At 40.5% G+C, this 17,649-nt stretch overlaps 1 protein-coding gene across 1 annotated transcript in view; it reads right to left on the bottom strand.

The window, feature by feature from the left end:
* The window catches only part of LOC140736329 (lysosomal dipeptide transporter MFSD1-like), a 50,393-nt gene that overhangs the window by 12,579 nt on the left and 20,165 nt on the right, over window positions 1-17,649 (bottom strand). Inside the window, exons 4-11 of the mRNA XM_073062332.1 lie at window positions 16,911-16,966; window positions 16,035-16,178; window positions 13,066-13,224; window positions 7,968-8,083; window positions 7,638-7,738; window positions 7,174-7,285; window positions 5,309-5,446; window positions 4,559-4,698 (exon numbers count right to left, since the gene is read on the bottom strand). Coding sequence (XP_072918433.1) covers window positions 4,559-4,698; window positions 5,309-5,446; window positions 7,174-7,285; window positions 7,638-7,738; window positions 7,968-8,083; window positions 13,066-13,224; window positions 16,035-16,178; window positions 16,911-16,966 — 966 coding nt within the window. The remainder of the gene's footprint in view (window positions 1-4,558; window positions 4,699-5,308; window positions 5,447-7,173; window positions 7,286-7,637; window positions 7,739-7,967; window positions 8,084-13,065; window positions 13,225-16,034; window positions 16,179-16,910; window positions 16,967-17,649) is intronic.

The raw sequence follows: 17,649 nt of genomic DNA, 5'->3' as shown, positions 1-17,649 counted from the left end.
CATAAGGAAATTATACACCAATTAGCTTGACTTCAGTGGTTGGGAAGATGTTAGAGTCAATTGTTAAGGACAAGGTTATGGAGTACTTGCTTGACACATGACAAGATAGGACAAAGTCAGCATGGTTTCCATAAGCAAAAATCTTGCCTGACGAACCTGATGGAATGCTTTGAGGAGATTACAAGTAGGATTGATAAAGGGGATGCAGTGGATGTTGTATATTTCAATTTCAGAAAGCCACACATCAGGCTGCTGATCAAGTTAAGAGACCATGGTATTACAGGAAACACAGGAGACCTGTGTAATTCCATTTCACTTACACAAAAAAGCAAATAAAGGTTTAATTTTGTACACATTAGAACCACTTCAGCTTGAGGTTGAAGAGTATGGTGTGGCCACTCTGGGTCATTGATTTTATTCAAAATTACAATGTAAATATTTCCTGCAGGACACCGCCAAAGCCGTTGGTAACTTGACCGTGTTCAGGGAGTAACTGAACTGTACAGCCATACAGTATACACTTCACGGCTTGATCACCGGTCTTTGTGAATTATATTACAATTGCTGTCAGAGAAGCCAGGATACAAAGGAGAAGGGAGAAAGACAAATCATGGGATATTACTCATGTTCAGTATTGATTGCTTAGATGACTCAGGTACAGTGGCATGCAAAAGTTTGGGCACCCCTGGTCAAAATTTCTGTTACTGTAAATAGTTGAGTGAGTAGTTGATGAACTGATCTCCAAAAGTCATAAAGTTAAAGATGAAACATTCTTTTCAATATTTTAAGTAAGATTAGTGTATTATTTTTGTTTTGTATGCCTTTAGGGTGAAAAAAAGGAAAGGAGCACCATGCAAAAGTTTGGGCACCCCAAAAGATTTGAGCTCTCAGATAACTTTTACCAAGATCTCAGACCTTAATTAGCTTGTTAGGGCTATGGCTTGTTCACATTCATCATTAGGATAGGCCAGGTGATGCAAATTTCAAAGCTTTATAAATACCCTGACTCCTCAAACCTTGTCCCAACAATCAGCAGCCACGGGCTCCTCTAAGCAGCTGCCTAGCACTCTGAAAATTAAAATAAATGATGCCCACAAAGCAGGAGAAACCTATAAGAAGATAGCAAAGAGTTTTCAGGTAGCCGTTTCCTCAGTTCGTATGTAATTAAGAAATGGCAGTTAACAGGAATGGTGGAGGTCAAGTTGAGGTCTGGAAGGCCAAAAAAACTTTCCGAGAGAACTGCTCGTAGAACTGCTAGAAAGGCAGATCAAAAACCCCATTTGACTGCAAAAGACATGCAGGAAGATTTAGCAGACTCTGGAGTGGCGGTGCACTGTTCTACTGTGCAGTGACACCTGCACAAATATGACCTTCATGGAAGAGTCATCAGAAGAAATCCTTTTCTGCATCCTCCCCACAAAATTCAGTGTCAGAAGTTTGCAATGGAACATGTAAGCAAACCTGATGCATTTTAGAAACAAGTCCTGTGGACTGATGAAGTTAAAATAGAACTTTTTGGCTGCAGTGAATATGTTTGGAGAAAAAAGGGTGCAGAATTTCATGGAAAAAATACCTCTGCACCTGTTAAGCATGGGGGTGGATCAATCATGCTTTGGGCTTGTGTTGCAGCCAGTGGGTCAGGGAGCATTTCACTGGTAGAGGGAAGAATGAATTCAATTAAATACCAGCAAATTCTGGAAGTAAACATCACACCATCTGTAAAAAAGCTGAAGATGAAAAGAGGATGGCTTCGACAACAGGACAATGATCCTAATCACACTTCAAAATCCACAACGGACTACCTCAAGAGGCACAAGCTGAAGGTTTTGCCATGGCCCTCACAGTCCCCTGACCTAAACATCATCCAAAATCTGTGGACAGACCTCAAAAGAGCAGTGCGTGCAAGATGGCCCAAGAATCTCACAGAATTAAAAATTTTTTGCAAGGAATAATGGGCAAAAATGCCCCAAAAAACAATTGAAATTCTCTTAGCCTGCTACAGAAAGCATTTACAAGCTGTGATACTTGCCGTAGGGGGGGGGGGGGGTTACTAAGTACTGACCATGCAGGGTGCCCAAACTTTTGCTTCAGGCCCTTTTCCTTTTTTGTTATTTTGAAACTGTACAAGATGGAAATAAAAAAAGTAATCTTGCTTAAAATAATAAAGAAATGTGTCATCTTTAATTTTATGCCTTTTGGAAATCTTTTACTCGCTTAGCTATTCACAGTAACAGAAATTTTGACCAGGGGTGCCCAAACTTTTGCATGCCACTGTATATAAACAGGAGAAATCTGCAGATGCTGGAAATCCAAAGCGACACACACAAAATGCTGGAGGAACTCAGCAGGTCAGGCAGCATCTATGGAAAAGAGCAAATAGTCGATGTTTTGGATTGAGACCCTTCATCAGGACTGGACCAAAAAGATGAGAAGTCAGAGTTAGAAGGTGTAGGGAGTGGAGGAAGAAGTACAAGGTAATAGGTGATTGGTGAAATTGGGAGAAGGGGAACAGTGAAACACAGAGCTGGGACGTTGAATGGTAAAAGAGATAAAGGGCTGGAGAAGGGGGAATCTGATAGGAAAGAACAGAAGGTCGTGGAAGAAAGGGAAGGGGAGGAGCAGCAGAGGGAGGTGATGGGCAGGTAGGGAGATAAGATGAAGGAGGGAATGGGGAATGGTAAAGAAAAGGGGGAGCAATTATTGGAAGTTTAACAAATTGATGTTCATGCTATCAGATTGGAGGCTACCCAGATGGAATATAAGGTTTTGCTTCTCCAACTTGAGTGTGGCCTCATCGCGGCGGTAGAGGAGGCCGAGACTCAGATTGACACCATAGTCGAATAACTCAAATGCTATTCTCTATCAAAGCACTAGTATGAAGAATAATTCATGTACAGGATATGGGAAAGTGAACAGGACACGTTGTGAAGAAGTCTGCCGCAGAGCAATTTTCCAATAAAATCAGTTCAGTTTCAGTTTATTGTCATTTAGAAACCACAAATGCAATGCAGTTAAAAAATGAGACAACATCCCTCCAGAATGATATCACAAAAGCACATGACAAAACAGACTACACCAGAAAATCCACATAATGTTTGGCAATCCCCAATCCAGAATCTGGAGAGGCTGCTGCGTATTAATATCGCTCTACCATCTTAGTGCGTTGTTACGTATTCAGGCAACAATGAATTGATGAGTTAGGCAAGGGTTTATATAACAAACAACACTTTTATTAAACACTGAAAACAAACCCCCCAAAAGTAAACAAACACTAACGTAACCGGAAATCAGCTGCTGTGCAGCAGCTTAACAGTTCTTAAAGCGATGCAGCTCAAACAGTTCTTAAAGCGATGTTGCAAAAACAGTTCTTAAAAGTGGTATTGCCAAAATTTCAAAATGCTCACAGTCCATTTAAAAGGAGAGACTTTTTAAGGCGATTTAAATTCTCTTCCACGTCGTTTTTCTTCCGTTTCCAAAGTCGAACTCTTCCCACGAAGAATTTTATGAAACAAAACGGCTTAAAGGCACTGACCTTCTCTTCCACACTATTCTCAATCTTTTCTGGTATTTCCCAGAGATTAACACGAGAATAGTCAACGAAATCCTTCCGAATAAGGATCAAATAAGGTCGAACCTGTTTCACCGACGTAAATAGATTCTCCTCGATCTTTAACTCCCGAACTCCGATCTTCACTCTCCACTGATTCTCAAACTAGCAGTATTGTAAAGAAACTGCTGGGAATGAATCTTTTAAACTTTAGGCATTAGATAAAACTTCATTTTTCAACTAAACTGCATCGTAACATTAAATCACGCAGTGGCATGAAGTCAACATGGCAAATCCAGCCACGAACTGCCCCTCCTCACAAGGTGGGGTCTTCCTTTTATAACCTGTTAAAAAAAAACTGTCACATGACCTCTACTGGCGGGAAAATGACATCACTCCACCATCACAAGACCATTACCTCAAGTCCAGTATAGCTTCAACCCCAGTCACATGACAAGGGTACCACTGTCTCGTGCCACGAGTACGTAACAGCGTTCCCCAGAAAGGAGCTCCAAATCCACAAGATAAAACAAGACTACCCAGACACACCAAGTCAGGAGACCAACTCTAGCAACCAAAAAACCCAAAAACTAAAGCTACAAGACCTGCACAATAAACAAAAACAGAAAATGCTGGAAGAACTCAGCTAGTCATGCAGCATCTGTGTGCAGAGGAAACAGTTAATTTTAAGTACAGGGACCTGAAGGTTTTCTGACTCAAAAAGTTATAGTTCACATTCTGTCACTTCTATCATTTTCAATTTAGTCTTCCTATCAGATAACTACATCTAAATGTATCAAGCAATCTGGGTCTACATTGAATATGCAACATTTTCACTATCATTATGCAGTGTGGAACCTGTATCTCTCAGTTCTGAACAGCATGGTTAGTGGATCTAGTAGGATGGCAGAAATAAAACAACAGAAAATAAAACATCAAATAATGCAAAATAAAAAGGAATTAAGTACATGCATTTCATATTACTAAACTTTATAGAATGAAAAAGCTTACCTGAATTTGGTTCCAAGTATCCGTCCAACAATCAAGTTGCAAACACCAAGACCAATCATTTGCACTGAAGTAGCGATTCCTAAAGCTGTTCCAAGGTTTGCTGAAGGAACCACTAAAATGATAGAGGGCCACAGACTTGCCTGTGAAATAATCGGAACTAACTGATAAAAACAGCAATTAAGTACCTAAAATCAGAAAATGACTGCAAAGATATTATCACAATATGCCCTTGCTGGGTTGACTATGAGTTCACTGCATAAACGACTACAATATATTTAAAGTTTATTTTAAATAACCCTGAACCCATTTGTAATGATGAATGCTTTGGTGTATTGGTATTGGTACTGGATTAGTATGTTATTGTCACATGTACCTGATAAGGTGTTCTGCAAACTGTTTACACAGATCAAATCATTACACAGTGTATTCAGCTAGAATAAGGTAAAATATTAACAATGCAGAATAAAGTGTAAAAGCTACCGAGAAACTGCAGTGCGGGTAAATAATAAAGTGCACAATTATAATGAGGTAGATTGTGAGTCTATCCTGTCATACAAGAGGTCTGTTCAACAGTCTGATAACAGTCGGGTAGAAGCTGTCCCCGAGCCCAGTGGTACATGCTTTCAGGCTTTTGGATCTTCTGTCCGATGGGAGAGGGGAGAAAAGAATGTCTGGAATGGGTGTGTAGATGGTGAAAGAATTTAATGAGAGCTACTTGTCAGCGGAGAGAAAATAAAAATAACATCTTACAACAGCAAATGAATAGGTGACTCCCAGCCATATCATTGAAACCAATGGTGGTACGAAGGTGAATGCCAAAAGAGCGAAAACAGGGACTGTCAACACAGCACACATCGAGACAAGTATTCCTCTTAATCCTATGTAATCCTGAAAATGATTTTTAAAACATTTAATTGATTAATTTGTACATGAATATATAACATTAGAGCATTTGGAAAGAGTGCTCATTGTTGGTGAGTGGGAGGGTGTGGGGCCTAGTACAGGCAGTGTAGCAAACCACACAATTATTTAAATCCTTCCTTCTATTTAATTATAGACTGGTAAGCTGCTCTCCCTTAACATGTTTTGTATCCTATGTTACTTTTTAGTGTTTATCATTGTATACATTTAATATATTTGATGATGTTTCTTCTTTCTTACTCAGGAAACTCATGTCTCACTGAGTCTATGGTTGTCACATGGCCAGATCTGTATGATATCATGGCTGTAGGATAGAGTTCTCCAAGTCTGTCACTTTGGACTTGCTTCAATGAAGAAATGTTCGGGAGGGTCATACCAATTGGGGAACTGACAAAAGCAACGGTGGGTTTTATATTTCTCTTTACTTTCAGTCAGTAAGTTCAGCTGCAATCATTTCAATGTACAATAATCAAAAGAACAAAAGATAAAGTTAACTGTACACGCTAGTGTGAAGCCAGTGGTTTTACGGGCCTGAACTGTGATAATGCCCATTGTTTTCTAGATATGGTATGACATTAACAAGAAAGTTAAGAAAGTCTGTTCTCTATAAGTAAACAATGATAATAGTTAATTGAATGTGATAAGCAATGATAAGGGATGATTAAATATGTAAACCAAATTTGTATTACTCAGCAAATAAACACAGAATTATTTTATGGTATTGGAACAGGAAATATTGCTAGAGGGACAGGGGATGTAACTTGGATTCTTCTGCTATCTGTTTGCTTCATATTTTACTGAAACCCACACTTTAAAATTCAGCCTGTGTGTTGCCTTTAAGGCATTTGTTTAGTTTATTATATTTTCGCTTTAGTAATTCATTTGTTATCGTTTTCTAGTTAAAGTTAAGGTTGTTTAAAGTAAATTCGTTGTCTGTGATATATCGCGGCATGCGATGACGTCACACCCGGTTATGCCGCGTCTTGTGGGAAAATACCGGTTTGGAGAAACGGGAAGGAGGGGGCTTATATGTGTGCAGGATCAGCGTGAGAAAAGTTCTCTTTCTACGCATTAGAAACATCAGAGAAGCAACGCCGTAAGTTCATAAGATAATCGATATGTTGAATTAAAATGTTAACGCTGATTCTGTTAAAAGTAATGATGATTGATAAAGTTTATGTTTTTTGTTATTTAAAGAGTTGCGGATAGTTTGTGTTGAAGTGTATTTAAAGCCAGTCGATGGCGTAGGTAGATTCTGACTGTATGTTGAACTTTAATGTAATATAGTTGTTGTAGTTTTACTTTTGCAAGTATTTATGATGTAAATGTGATGTCAAGAAGGAAACAAATACTGTATATATTTTGTATTGTTTTATCAACAGTTTTCACCATACGTTAATGTGGAAGAGTGAACAGTAAACGGTTAATCTTACTGGGACCGCCTCATTGACTGGTTTATGCTTGGTGTTTAGTTCAGAGTTCTTTTACACCTGTGCGAGAACACTACAGCCTGAGTTCAATACAGTTAATATCCATGAAAAAGATGTCTGACGTTCCTGGTGATCACAATCTACCTTGCATTTAGGATAGGGGTTCCCAACCTGGGGTCCTTGGACCCTTTGTTCAATGGTATTGGTCTATGGCATAAAAGTGGTTGGGAACTCCCGAGTTAGAACAAAGCAGATGGTACTCACAATGAGGATTCCAGCTATGGGTAGTAGAAGCATCGAGGTATCGAACACAGCACCAGTGATGTAGGAGGCTTCCTGATTACTGTACCTAGAATACTTATCCTGAATGAACTTGCTGAAAAATAAATGCCAAGATATAACAGATATAATTGCAATAGTCACCTGTATCTAGTTTTCTCATCACATGAATAATCCTGGAGACTGTTGCAAAGAATTAATCAAAGATTCAAAATTACAACAGTATGCCATGAGTGCTACCATATAAAAGACAAAGTGCCAACTTATGAGTGAAAAATCACTGCTGTCCTTTTGTAGAGCATCTCAATTTTGAAAAATAAAGAGAGGTACAGTAGGTGTGAGAAATAAAGAGAAACTTGCAATGATTCCTTACAATTAAATAGCAAGATCAGACCATTTGGAAGATGGTATAAACACATTAGATGTTTAATACATTGAACTCTACTTACGTAGCATCAGCAATAAATGGAAATAATCCACTATAAAAGAACATGATGGTAAGAACCAGCAGCCAGTAGCGGAGAGACAAATGACAAATATCCTTTAGCCTCTGGGGAGAAAGAACAAGAAGGTCAGAGAAGACCCTGTGGGGGAGCTGTAGTTAGATCCCACTCAGTCTAAATAATGTCGATATATCTTCTGGTACACATCTTCCAGAGGTCTACTTTAAGGACCACTGATTACTCACCAAAATAGCTGATTACTATAGATAGTTGTTCCATATCCAAAATCAGTAACTTTTTTCCAAAGTTAGATCCTGAGCCACTGAATCTACCCACCATTTTTTTGGATTCCTGCTGGTGGACAACATCAAGTCCCAGCTGTTTTGCCCCACTTCTATCCAGGATGCCAACGATGAGGGCTGAGACAAAGCCAAGAACACACAGCAAAGTTCCTGAGAAAATGAACCACAGGATACTCAGATTACTGCCAAAAATATACCAAAGCAGATAGAAATCTGAGGTGGTCCCACAAGTGGTACCCACTCTTGGGGTTCCACAATCAGCAGCTATTCGGCACGCCAAAAGCTTGGCCCAAGATTTCAGCTCGCATTCAGAAGCCTGGGATCTCGAGGAACTGGAGACGGGCGAATCATGTGTCGGTGTCTCCACAGGAGACCCATGTGTCATTGGGGAAGTCGGAACATCTGTTGTGTGCCTGGGGACCCGGGATCTTTGCGATCTTCAGGTACAGGGCTCAAGGGGTATGGTATTGATGTGGATAGAGAATTGGTTGGCAGACAGAAAGCAAAGAGTGGGAGTAAACAGGACCTTTTCAGAATGGCAGGCAGTGACTAGTGGGGTACCAGAAGGCTCAGTGCTGGGACCCCAGTAGTTTACAATATATGTTAATGATTTAGACGAGGGAATTAAATGCAGCATCTCCAAGTTTGCAGATGACACGAAGCTGGGCGGCGGTGTTAGCTGTGAGAAGGATGCTAAGAGGATGCAGGGTGACTTGGATAGGTTAGGTGAGTGGACAAATTCATGGCAGATGCAATTTAATGTGGATAAATGTGAGGTTATCCACTTTGGTTGCAAGAACAGGAAAACAGATTATTATCTGAATGGTGGCCGATTAGGAAAAGGGGAGGTGCAACAAGACCTGGGTGTCATTGTACACCAGTCATTGAAGGTGATCATGCAGGTACAGCAGGTGGTGAAAAAGGCAAATGGTATGTTGGCATTCATAGCAAAAGGATTTGAGTACAGGAGCAGGGAGGTTCTACTGCAGTTGTACAAGGCCTTGGTGAGACTGCACCTAGAGTATTGTGTGCAGTTTTGGTCCCCTAATCTGAGGAAAGACATTCTTGCCATAGAGGGAGTACAAAAGAGGTTCACCAGATTGATTCCTGGGATGGCAGGACTTTCATATGAAGAAAGACTGGATCGACTAGGCTTATACTCGCTGGAATTTAGAAGAATGAGGGGGGATCTTATTGAAAAGTATAAAATTCTAAAGGGATTGGACAGGCTAGATGCAGGAAGATTGTTTCCAATGTTGGGGAAGTCCAGAACACGGGGCCACAGTTTAAGGATAAAGGGGAAGCCTTTTAGGACCGAGATGAGGAAGAACTTCTTCACACAGACAGTGGTGAATCTGTGGAATTCTCTGCCACAGGAAAGAGTTGAGGCTGGTTCATTAGCTATATTTAAGAGGAAGTTAGATATGGCCCTTGTGGCTAATGGGATCAGGGGGTATGGAGAGAAAGCAGGTACAGGGTTCTGAGTTGGATGATCAGCCGTGATCATAATAAATGACGGTGCAGGCTTGAAGGGCCGAATGGCCTACTCCTGCACCTATTTTCTATGTTCCTATGTTTCTAAGAAAAGCAACATAATGGATTTTTAACATCATAAATCAGTGAATTGTTCGTTATGTCTCCCCATTCATTGGAAAATGGAGTCACCTCTTTCTCCCTTATTAGGAGAGAGAGAGCCTGCAGCACGTCGAATAATCGAGTGAACAATGTAGTCTGTGGGGTAAGTGCAAGTCTGTGTCTTTGCTATTGCTTTGTTCACGCTTGAGTGCTGGTAGCAGATGCGCTTTATTTTTGCCGGTGGGGGAGGGGGATTGTTGTTCGCTGCCGCTTACGCACAGGAGGGAGGGGAGTTGGGGGGGACTTTGGGGTTATAACATTTAACTGTTATTCATTCTTGGGGCACTCCTCTGTTTTTATGGATGGTTGTGAAAAAAAAGCATTTCAGGATGTATATTGTATACATTTCTCTGAAACTAAATTGTAGCTTTGAACCTTGGAGATGGCAGCCAGATCTGCTGCAGCCTCTTGCAATTGAACTCAGTGACTACTTTACTAGGTACACCGGTACACCTGCTCATTAATGCAAACATCTAATCAGTCAACTGTGTGGCAGCAACTCAGTGCTCAAATGTACGTGCATACATGTTGAAGAGGTTCCGTTGTTGGATCTGTGATGAAGGGCACTCATAGATGTTGGATTAGCAAGTACTGTGGATGAGGCCTGGCGAAGCTGAGGGCTGGTAGCCCAACAGGTCATCTAGTTCCCAGAGGGGATAGGTCCTGGGATTGCATGTCCGTGATCTAACTGGGAATGATTCTTTTAGCACATAGAGATTCAAGCACGATTACTGAGGGCCTGTGCGACTGAGCTGGGAGAACCACTACAGCGCATCTTCAACATGAGCCTGGAGCAGAGAAGAGTACCCAGACAGTGGAAAACATCCTGTATTGTCCCGGTACCGAAGAAACCACAACCAAAGGAGTTGAATGACTTCAGACCTGTTGCCTTGACGTCGCACGTGATGAAGACCATGGAGCAGCTGATAATACAGAATCTGAGGCCACAAACCAGGCACGCCTGGGATCCTCTTCAGTTTGCGTATAAGGAGAAGGTGGGAGTGGAGGATGCTATCACATATTTGCTGCACAAATCCCTCTCTCACCTAGATGGGGTCAGTGGTGCTGTGAGGATTACATTCCTGGACTTCTCTAGTGCCTTTAACACCATCCAGCCCAAGATCTTAAGGCACAAACTAACGGAGATGGGAGTAGACTCTCACATGGTGGATTGGATAGTGGACTACTTGACAGAGAGACCTCAGTATGTGTGGTTGGGAGACTGTAGGTCTGACACGGTGGTCAACAGCACAGGAGCGCCGCAGGGGACCGTGCTCTCTCCGGTCCTGTTCACCCTGTACACATCAGACTTCCAATATAACTCGGAGTCCTGCCATGTGCAGAAGTTCGCTGACGACACGGCCATAGTGGGGTGTGTCAGGAATGGACAGGAGGAGGAGTATAGGAAACTGATACAGGACTTTGTGATATGGTGCAACTCAAACTACCTGCATCTCAATATCACCAAGACCAAGGAGATGGTGGTGGACTTTAGGAGACCTAGGCCTCATATGGAGCCAGTGATCATTAATGGAGAATGTGTGGAGCAGGTTAAGACCTACAAGTATCTGGGAGTACAGTTAGACGAGAAGCTAGACTGGACTGCCAACACAGATGCCTTGTGCAGGAAGGCACAGAGTCGACTGTACTTCCTTAGAAGGTTGGCGTCATTCAATGTCTGTAGTGAGATGCTGAAGATGTTCTATAGGTCAGTTGTGGAGAGCGCCCTCTTCTTTGTGGTGGCGTGTTGGGGAGGCAGCATTAAGAAGAGGGACGCCTCACGTCTTAATAAGCTGGTAAGGAAGGCGGGCTCTGTCGTGGGCAAAGGACTGGAGAGTTTAACATCGGTAGCTGAGCGAAGGGCGCTGAGTAGGCTACGGTCAATTATGGAAAACCCTGAACATCCTCTACATAGCACCATCCAGAGACAGAGAAGTAGTTTCAGCGACAGGTTGCTATCGATGCAATGCTCCTCAGACAGGATGAAGAGGTCAATACTCCCCAATGCCATTAGGCTTTACAATTCAACCGCCAGGAGTAAGATATGTTAAAGTGCCGTGGTTGATTGTATATAATGTATCTAAGTAAACTACTTAAGAACTTTTTAAAAGCTATTATTAATGCTTTTTGAGAGAGTGATTTAGATGCATATCATATTTTTACTGAGTTAAGTATTGTATGTAATTAGTTTTGCTACAACAAGTATATGGGACATTGGAAAAAATGTTGAATTTCCCCATGGGGATGAATAAAGTATCTATCTATCTATCTATCTATCTATCTATCTATCTAAGAAAATCAACCATCAAAGCTAACCAGGGGAAATATCACTGTAACTCTACCCTTTCCATGAAGCTTGCTGACTGCTGAGCGGTGTGGAGGATTAAATCCCCCTATTAGATCCTAGACTAGTCACGGGACAATTTATGATGTCTAATTAACCTACAAAATGCAACATCTTTGGGCTGTGGGGGGAAATCCACGTGGAGTAGGTGCAAACTCTATATAGGCAGCAGCGGGAATTGAACCGGGGCCGCCTGTACTGTAAAGTGTTATACGCTACCATTTCATAGTGGCTGTGATGAAGAGAGCAGAGAGTTAGGAATGGTTTGGCCAGAATTCATTGTCTACAATATCTGGGTGGCTAGGATCAGTAGAGGGACAGTTCGTAGCACCTTTCCCCTGACCAAGAGCTGCTGAGGCAGGGCTTGGGAGAGGAAGAGTGGAGAGAACAAAGGAAAATTAAGGACAGGAATGATCTTGGCACTCTCTTCCCTCTGTTATAGTGGAAAGCCCTGCAAATAGCTCCAAGCCATGATTTATAATCTATTGACATCAGTGACAAGATTAGTAATTATTGTCAATTTCAATTACCCTTGACATGGTGGTGGGTATGCCTTTTGGAATCACTGTAGCTCATGTGATTATAGGTATTATCTGTGGTTTTGAGGGCTATTAGCAATCAACTGAAGTCACGCATAGACCAGTCCAGTTAAGTAGTTGCTGAGGGACATTAGTGACTCAGATGGTGTTTTACTTCAATATGATGATTTAATTCTATTTTCGACATTGCATTCCAAAATAGCTTTAAATAAATTAATTTAATTAAAATTGTAAAGCTTGGTATGGTGAGATTTAAACTAAATTCTTTGCAACAATCGTCCAGAAGACGCAAGTTTCAAATCATCCTGTTTACCAACCGTTGAAAATTGTGGCATTAATTCAGTTCACTTACTAGTTATGTCAGAATAAGATTTATACCAACATCCAATTTAACTGTTTATCAGAAAATGAGTCACGGCATAGTTCTAGCATTATCTGGAAAGTTCAATTTGGTTAAAGCTAATTATGAAAATAACAGATTGCACTCATGTCGTATCTGTAACCAGCATTTAATAATCTGATTTAATGTGGTGATAGTAGAGCACAAGACTGATTTCACTCCCTTTGTACAATTTTCAAGTCCATGCCTTCAAGTTCATCATATTCATCCGTACCTGCCCAAAGAGTCCACTGCAGCCCAAAACGTGATTCAAAAGATTGGGTGAATAAAAAGCTGAAGACATTGCCAAGATGAGAGAAGGCCACATTCAGCCCAAAGGCCAATGACAACTCCTTATCTTTGAACCAGAAAGCGATAGTACGGTCCTGAATAACTGAAAGAGTGGAAAAGAAGAGAATGTGAGTGACAAAATACACTGTTCAGTTCAGAGCTAAGGGATAATTGTTAAAATTGTTAAAATGTTAAATTGTAAAAATGTTAAAATGTTAAAATTGGGATGTAATGTTAAAATTGTACAAGGCATTGCTGAGGCCAAATTTGGAGTATTGTGTATGGTTCTGGTCACCGAGTTATAGGAAAGATGTCAACAAAATAGAGAGAGTACAGAGAAGATTTACTAGAATGTTACCTGGGTTGCAGCACCTAAGTTATAGAGAAAGGTTGAACAAGTTAGGTCTTTATTCTTTGGAGCATAGAAGGTTGAGGGGGGACTTGATAGAAGTATTTAAAATTATGAGGAGGATGGATAGAGTTGACAGGGATAGGTTTTTTCCATTGAGAGTAGGGGAGGTTCAAACAAGAGGACACGAGTTGAGAGTTCAGAGGCAAAAGTTTAGGGGTAACACGAGGGGGAACTTCTTTACTCAGTGAGTGGTAGCTGTGTGGAACGAGCTTCCAGTAGAAGTGGTAGAGGCAGGTTTGATTTTGGCATTTAAGAAAAATTTGGATAGGTATATGGACAGGAAAGGAATGTAGGGTTATGGGCTGAGTGCAGGTAGGTGGGACTAGGTGAGAGTAAGCATTCAGCACAGACTAGAGGGGCCGAGATGGCCTGTTTCCATGCTGTAATTGTTATATGGTTATAAAGGTAGATTTATTAGATCTGGCAGAATTAGCAGAAAAATTACCATTAAAAATTATTTTATGGGTATGAATGAAGGTTTGGCCAGAAAAGCCCTGAATTATAGTTCTTACAAGTGTGGTCGACTGGATTTTATGAACTTCTTCCTAGCTTCACAACTCCAGCCATCTTCTGAAGGACAATTAAAGGTAGGCAGTAAAAGCTGGCCTTACCAGCAATGCTAATGCCCACTAAAATGTATGAGACAACATGTATCTAAGGGTACTTAACATATATCTAAGGGTCTGTCATTGTATAAACAAATCTCTATCGTATATTTCATTGAAGACTGGTAAAATTTCTAAAGACTGGAGATGGGCGAATGTCAGAAGGGTGACCACACTTACCCTGCTAACTACGGACTAGTAAGTTTCATGTGTATTGTAAGTAAGATGATGGAAACAATAATGAAGAATGAGATGAAAAGCAACTGATAAGAACAGGCATGTTAGCAGAAAGCCAGCATGGGTTTGGGGAGGGGTTTGAATTTAGAAGAATGTGGGGGGGGGGGGTGTAATCCTGTTGAAACCTTCCGAACGTTAAAAGGAGAAGATGATTCCTATGGTGGGGGTATCCAGAACCAAAGGGCACAGCCTCTATGCTGAGGGGCGTCCTTTTAGAACAGGTGGAATTTTGTTAATGAGAGTGTAGTGAATCTATGTAATGCATTGCTACAGATTGCGGTGGAGGCCAAGTCCGTAGGTACATATAAAGCAGAAGTTGATCGTTTCCTGATCAATCAGGGCATCGAAGGATATGGCGAGGAGGCAAGTATATGGGGTTGAGTGGGATATGGGATCAGACATGATGGAATGGTGGAGCAGACTAGATGGGCTAAATGGCCTCATTCTGCTCCTTTGTCTCATGCTCTTATGGTACCCCACATCGGGTAAATAATCAAATCACAGGAGGTTGGCATTCAGGGCAAGGTGTACGAATGGGTGCGGTATTGGCTCAAAAACAGAAATCATTTTCTCACCGAGAAGATGTTAAAAGTGAGTTCTGCATTGCGATCAGTTTTGGGGCCATTACTGTTTTTAATTTACATTAATGGTTTGGAGAAGCACAAAACAAATAAATTAGTAAAGTCTACTGATGACACAAAATTAGGGGGAGTGGCTGATAACATTCAGGCAGCAGAATCAATACAGTTAGATCTGAACAAATCCAGATGTGGGAAGATAAATGGCAGTTAAAATTTAAGTAATGTTAAGTAAATGTAAAGTATTACATATAGGAAGTAGAAATATTAGACATAAATATACAGTGGGGGTCTTGAGTTAGAAAGTACACTGAATGAGCAGGATTTGGGGGTCCTGGTAGACTCATCACTATCAACGTTTAGACAGTGCACAGAAGTGATTAGGAAGGCTGATAGAATGTTGGACTATATAATGCACTCAGTGGAGTTCAAGTCAAGAGACGTTCTTAAGCTGCATAATGCACTTGAGAGGCCACACCTTAAATACTGTGTACAGTTTTGGTTTCCATATTGCATGAGGCATGTGAAGGCACTGGAGCGAGTCCAGAGAAGGGCAACGAGACTCATTCCAGGTCTACAGTGTAAGATAGATTGAAAGAATTACATCTTTTTAGCCTAAGTATTCGTAGAATGAGAGGAGACTGATAGAAGTGTTCAAAATCATTAAGGATAAACATCAAGAAGCATTTCTTTACACAGCGAGTTGTAGACATGTAAAACCTAGTTGTGTAGTTGAGAATAATACCGAAGAGATTCTCAAATCTAAACTCGATAGTTACTTCAACACAATATCTGAATAGGAATTTGGCAAGCTTTTTTGGGCTGAATAGCCAGTTCTTGTCAAAAAGTTTCTGATGTTCTTGGATAAGTACAAAAATCCAAGCTCTCATTTTTTTGAAAAAATTTATGTCACATCTTCATCCAGTCCTTCACGAACGAAGGGTAGAAATCACCTTGAAAAAAAAAGTAATTTAGATGCTGGATGAAATGAATGAAGAATTTTAACTGTTTAGAAAATCTGTACTAAGCTACTGACCATTCCTTGTCAGTCTGTTAACAACAGATTGAAACTGGTACTTACGATGGAATGACCCACTGCTTGAGCCAGTGAGAATTTGGCCGATGATCATCAATGGCAGTAGGTAACTGGTGCCTTTGAAATGGGATCCCAAAGCAAAGGTAGCCGAGCCCAACATAATAATAAAGTAGGACAAGATGACTCCAACTACAGGGGAACACAAATAAAACTGTTTCAACAAAAGAATATCTCAGAAGATTTACTTCAACATTCAAGTTTCAAAAATTCAAAGTACATTTATTCTCAAAGAACGTATAAATTATACAACCTTGAGATTTGTTTGCTTATAGGTAGCCAGAAACCTGAAAGAACCCAATTATGCAAGCAACAGTTAAAAGCTACAATCCATCAACACATATTCCTGAACAGCTGGTTTCTTTTTTTTTGTGTGCTGGGAGATTATTTACTACTTATTAAAAAGCTTTTTCCTAAATCATTTTTAAAATGATGGTGGACCCTTATCTTGATCTCTGACCTAATTAGGAAAAAAATCATAATTTCTGTATCTATTTCAGCTGATGTTGTGCATTGCATCCAAAGTTCAGCTCCACTGAAGTCAATTAGCTCATGTGGTTAGCAGCTGAAGAACCTGATGGTTCTCAATTATGTGTATAGAGTCATATCTCCTGCTTCTAATTTCTGATCATATTTATTAACGTCAATCTTAACTTAACCATGGTGTCTTAACCTGTACAATTTTATATAACATCTAATTCACTATGCAATTGATCAAACACGACATACAACTGCCAATGCACTAATGCAGGCAGCATTCAGATAAACAAGATGCTGTAAACATTCTGCAGAAGGTGCAGAAGGAGAGTAAATTACAAGGCTGAGGACATCTTTGTTTAAATTGATACTGTTCTTCATACTCACTGCAATTTCCCAGCTTGTCTGTGTAATACCCGGCCAGTATCACCACCACAGCGTTTCTAGAGGAGAGATGAAGTAATTAAATGAAAATGAATGATGAGGGCCTCAACTAAAATGTTAACAGTACATTTCTCACAATAGATGCAGCCGGAGCTGCTGAGCTCCTCCAGCATTGCTCCAGAATACAGCTTCCGTAGACTCTTGTGTCTTGTGTATCCAAGAACCTTGTGCCTTCTAAAGTATTAATACTGGAATGAATTCCTGCGCATCCTCCTTTCTATACCTTTGACAGAGGAGAACTATTTCCATCTTTGCAGTATGCCATAATTTAAATGCCTTACAATGGTATAATTTTTGTGCCATTTGAACACAAGGTGTCAATCTCAGATATACAATTGGATTCACTTAAAACTAGAGCTCCTTATTATAAAGGTGGAAATTATGCCTTAGATAGTGGTTAAAATGGTTCACAACATATTCTTCCAGAAGATTCTACCAGTTTGAAAAAACATATAAGCATTACCAGCACAAAATGCACATGGACACTTACATGGATGGGAACGGTTCAGCGGGCTTTGAGCCAAAAATGGGAAGTGGTACTGGTTTAAATGGGCATGGACCAGACATGTCAAAGGACCTCTTTCCATGCTCCAATGCTCTATGACAACAGGGTATAGACTGTCCTTGTTGGAGAAGAAGACTAAAACAAATTGTGCTTATTTCTCTCCTCTAATTGCAAACA

The sequence above is a fragment of the Hemitrygon akajei genome, chromosome 11, assembly GCF_048418815.1.
Source record: "Hemitrygon akajei chromosome 11, sHemAka1.3, whole genome shotgun sequence".
NCBI classification, from domain to species: Eukaryota; Metazoa; Chordata; class Chondrichthyes; order Myliobatiformes; family Dasyatidae; genus Hemitrygon; species Hemitrygon akajei.
This window is presented reverse-complemented; position numbering and strand designations above follow the sequence as displayed.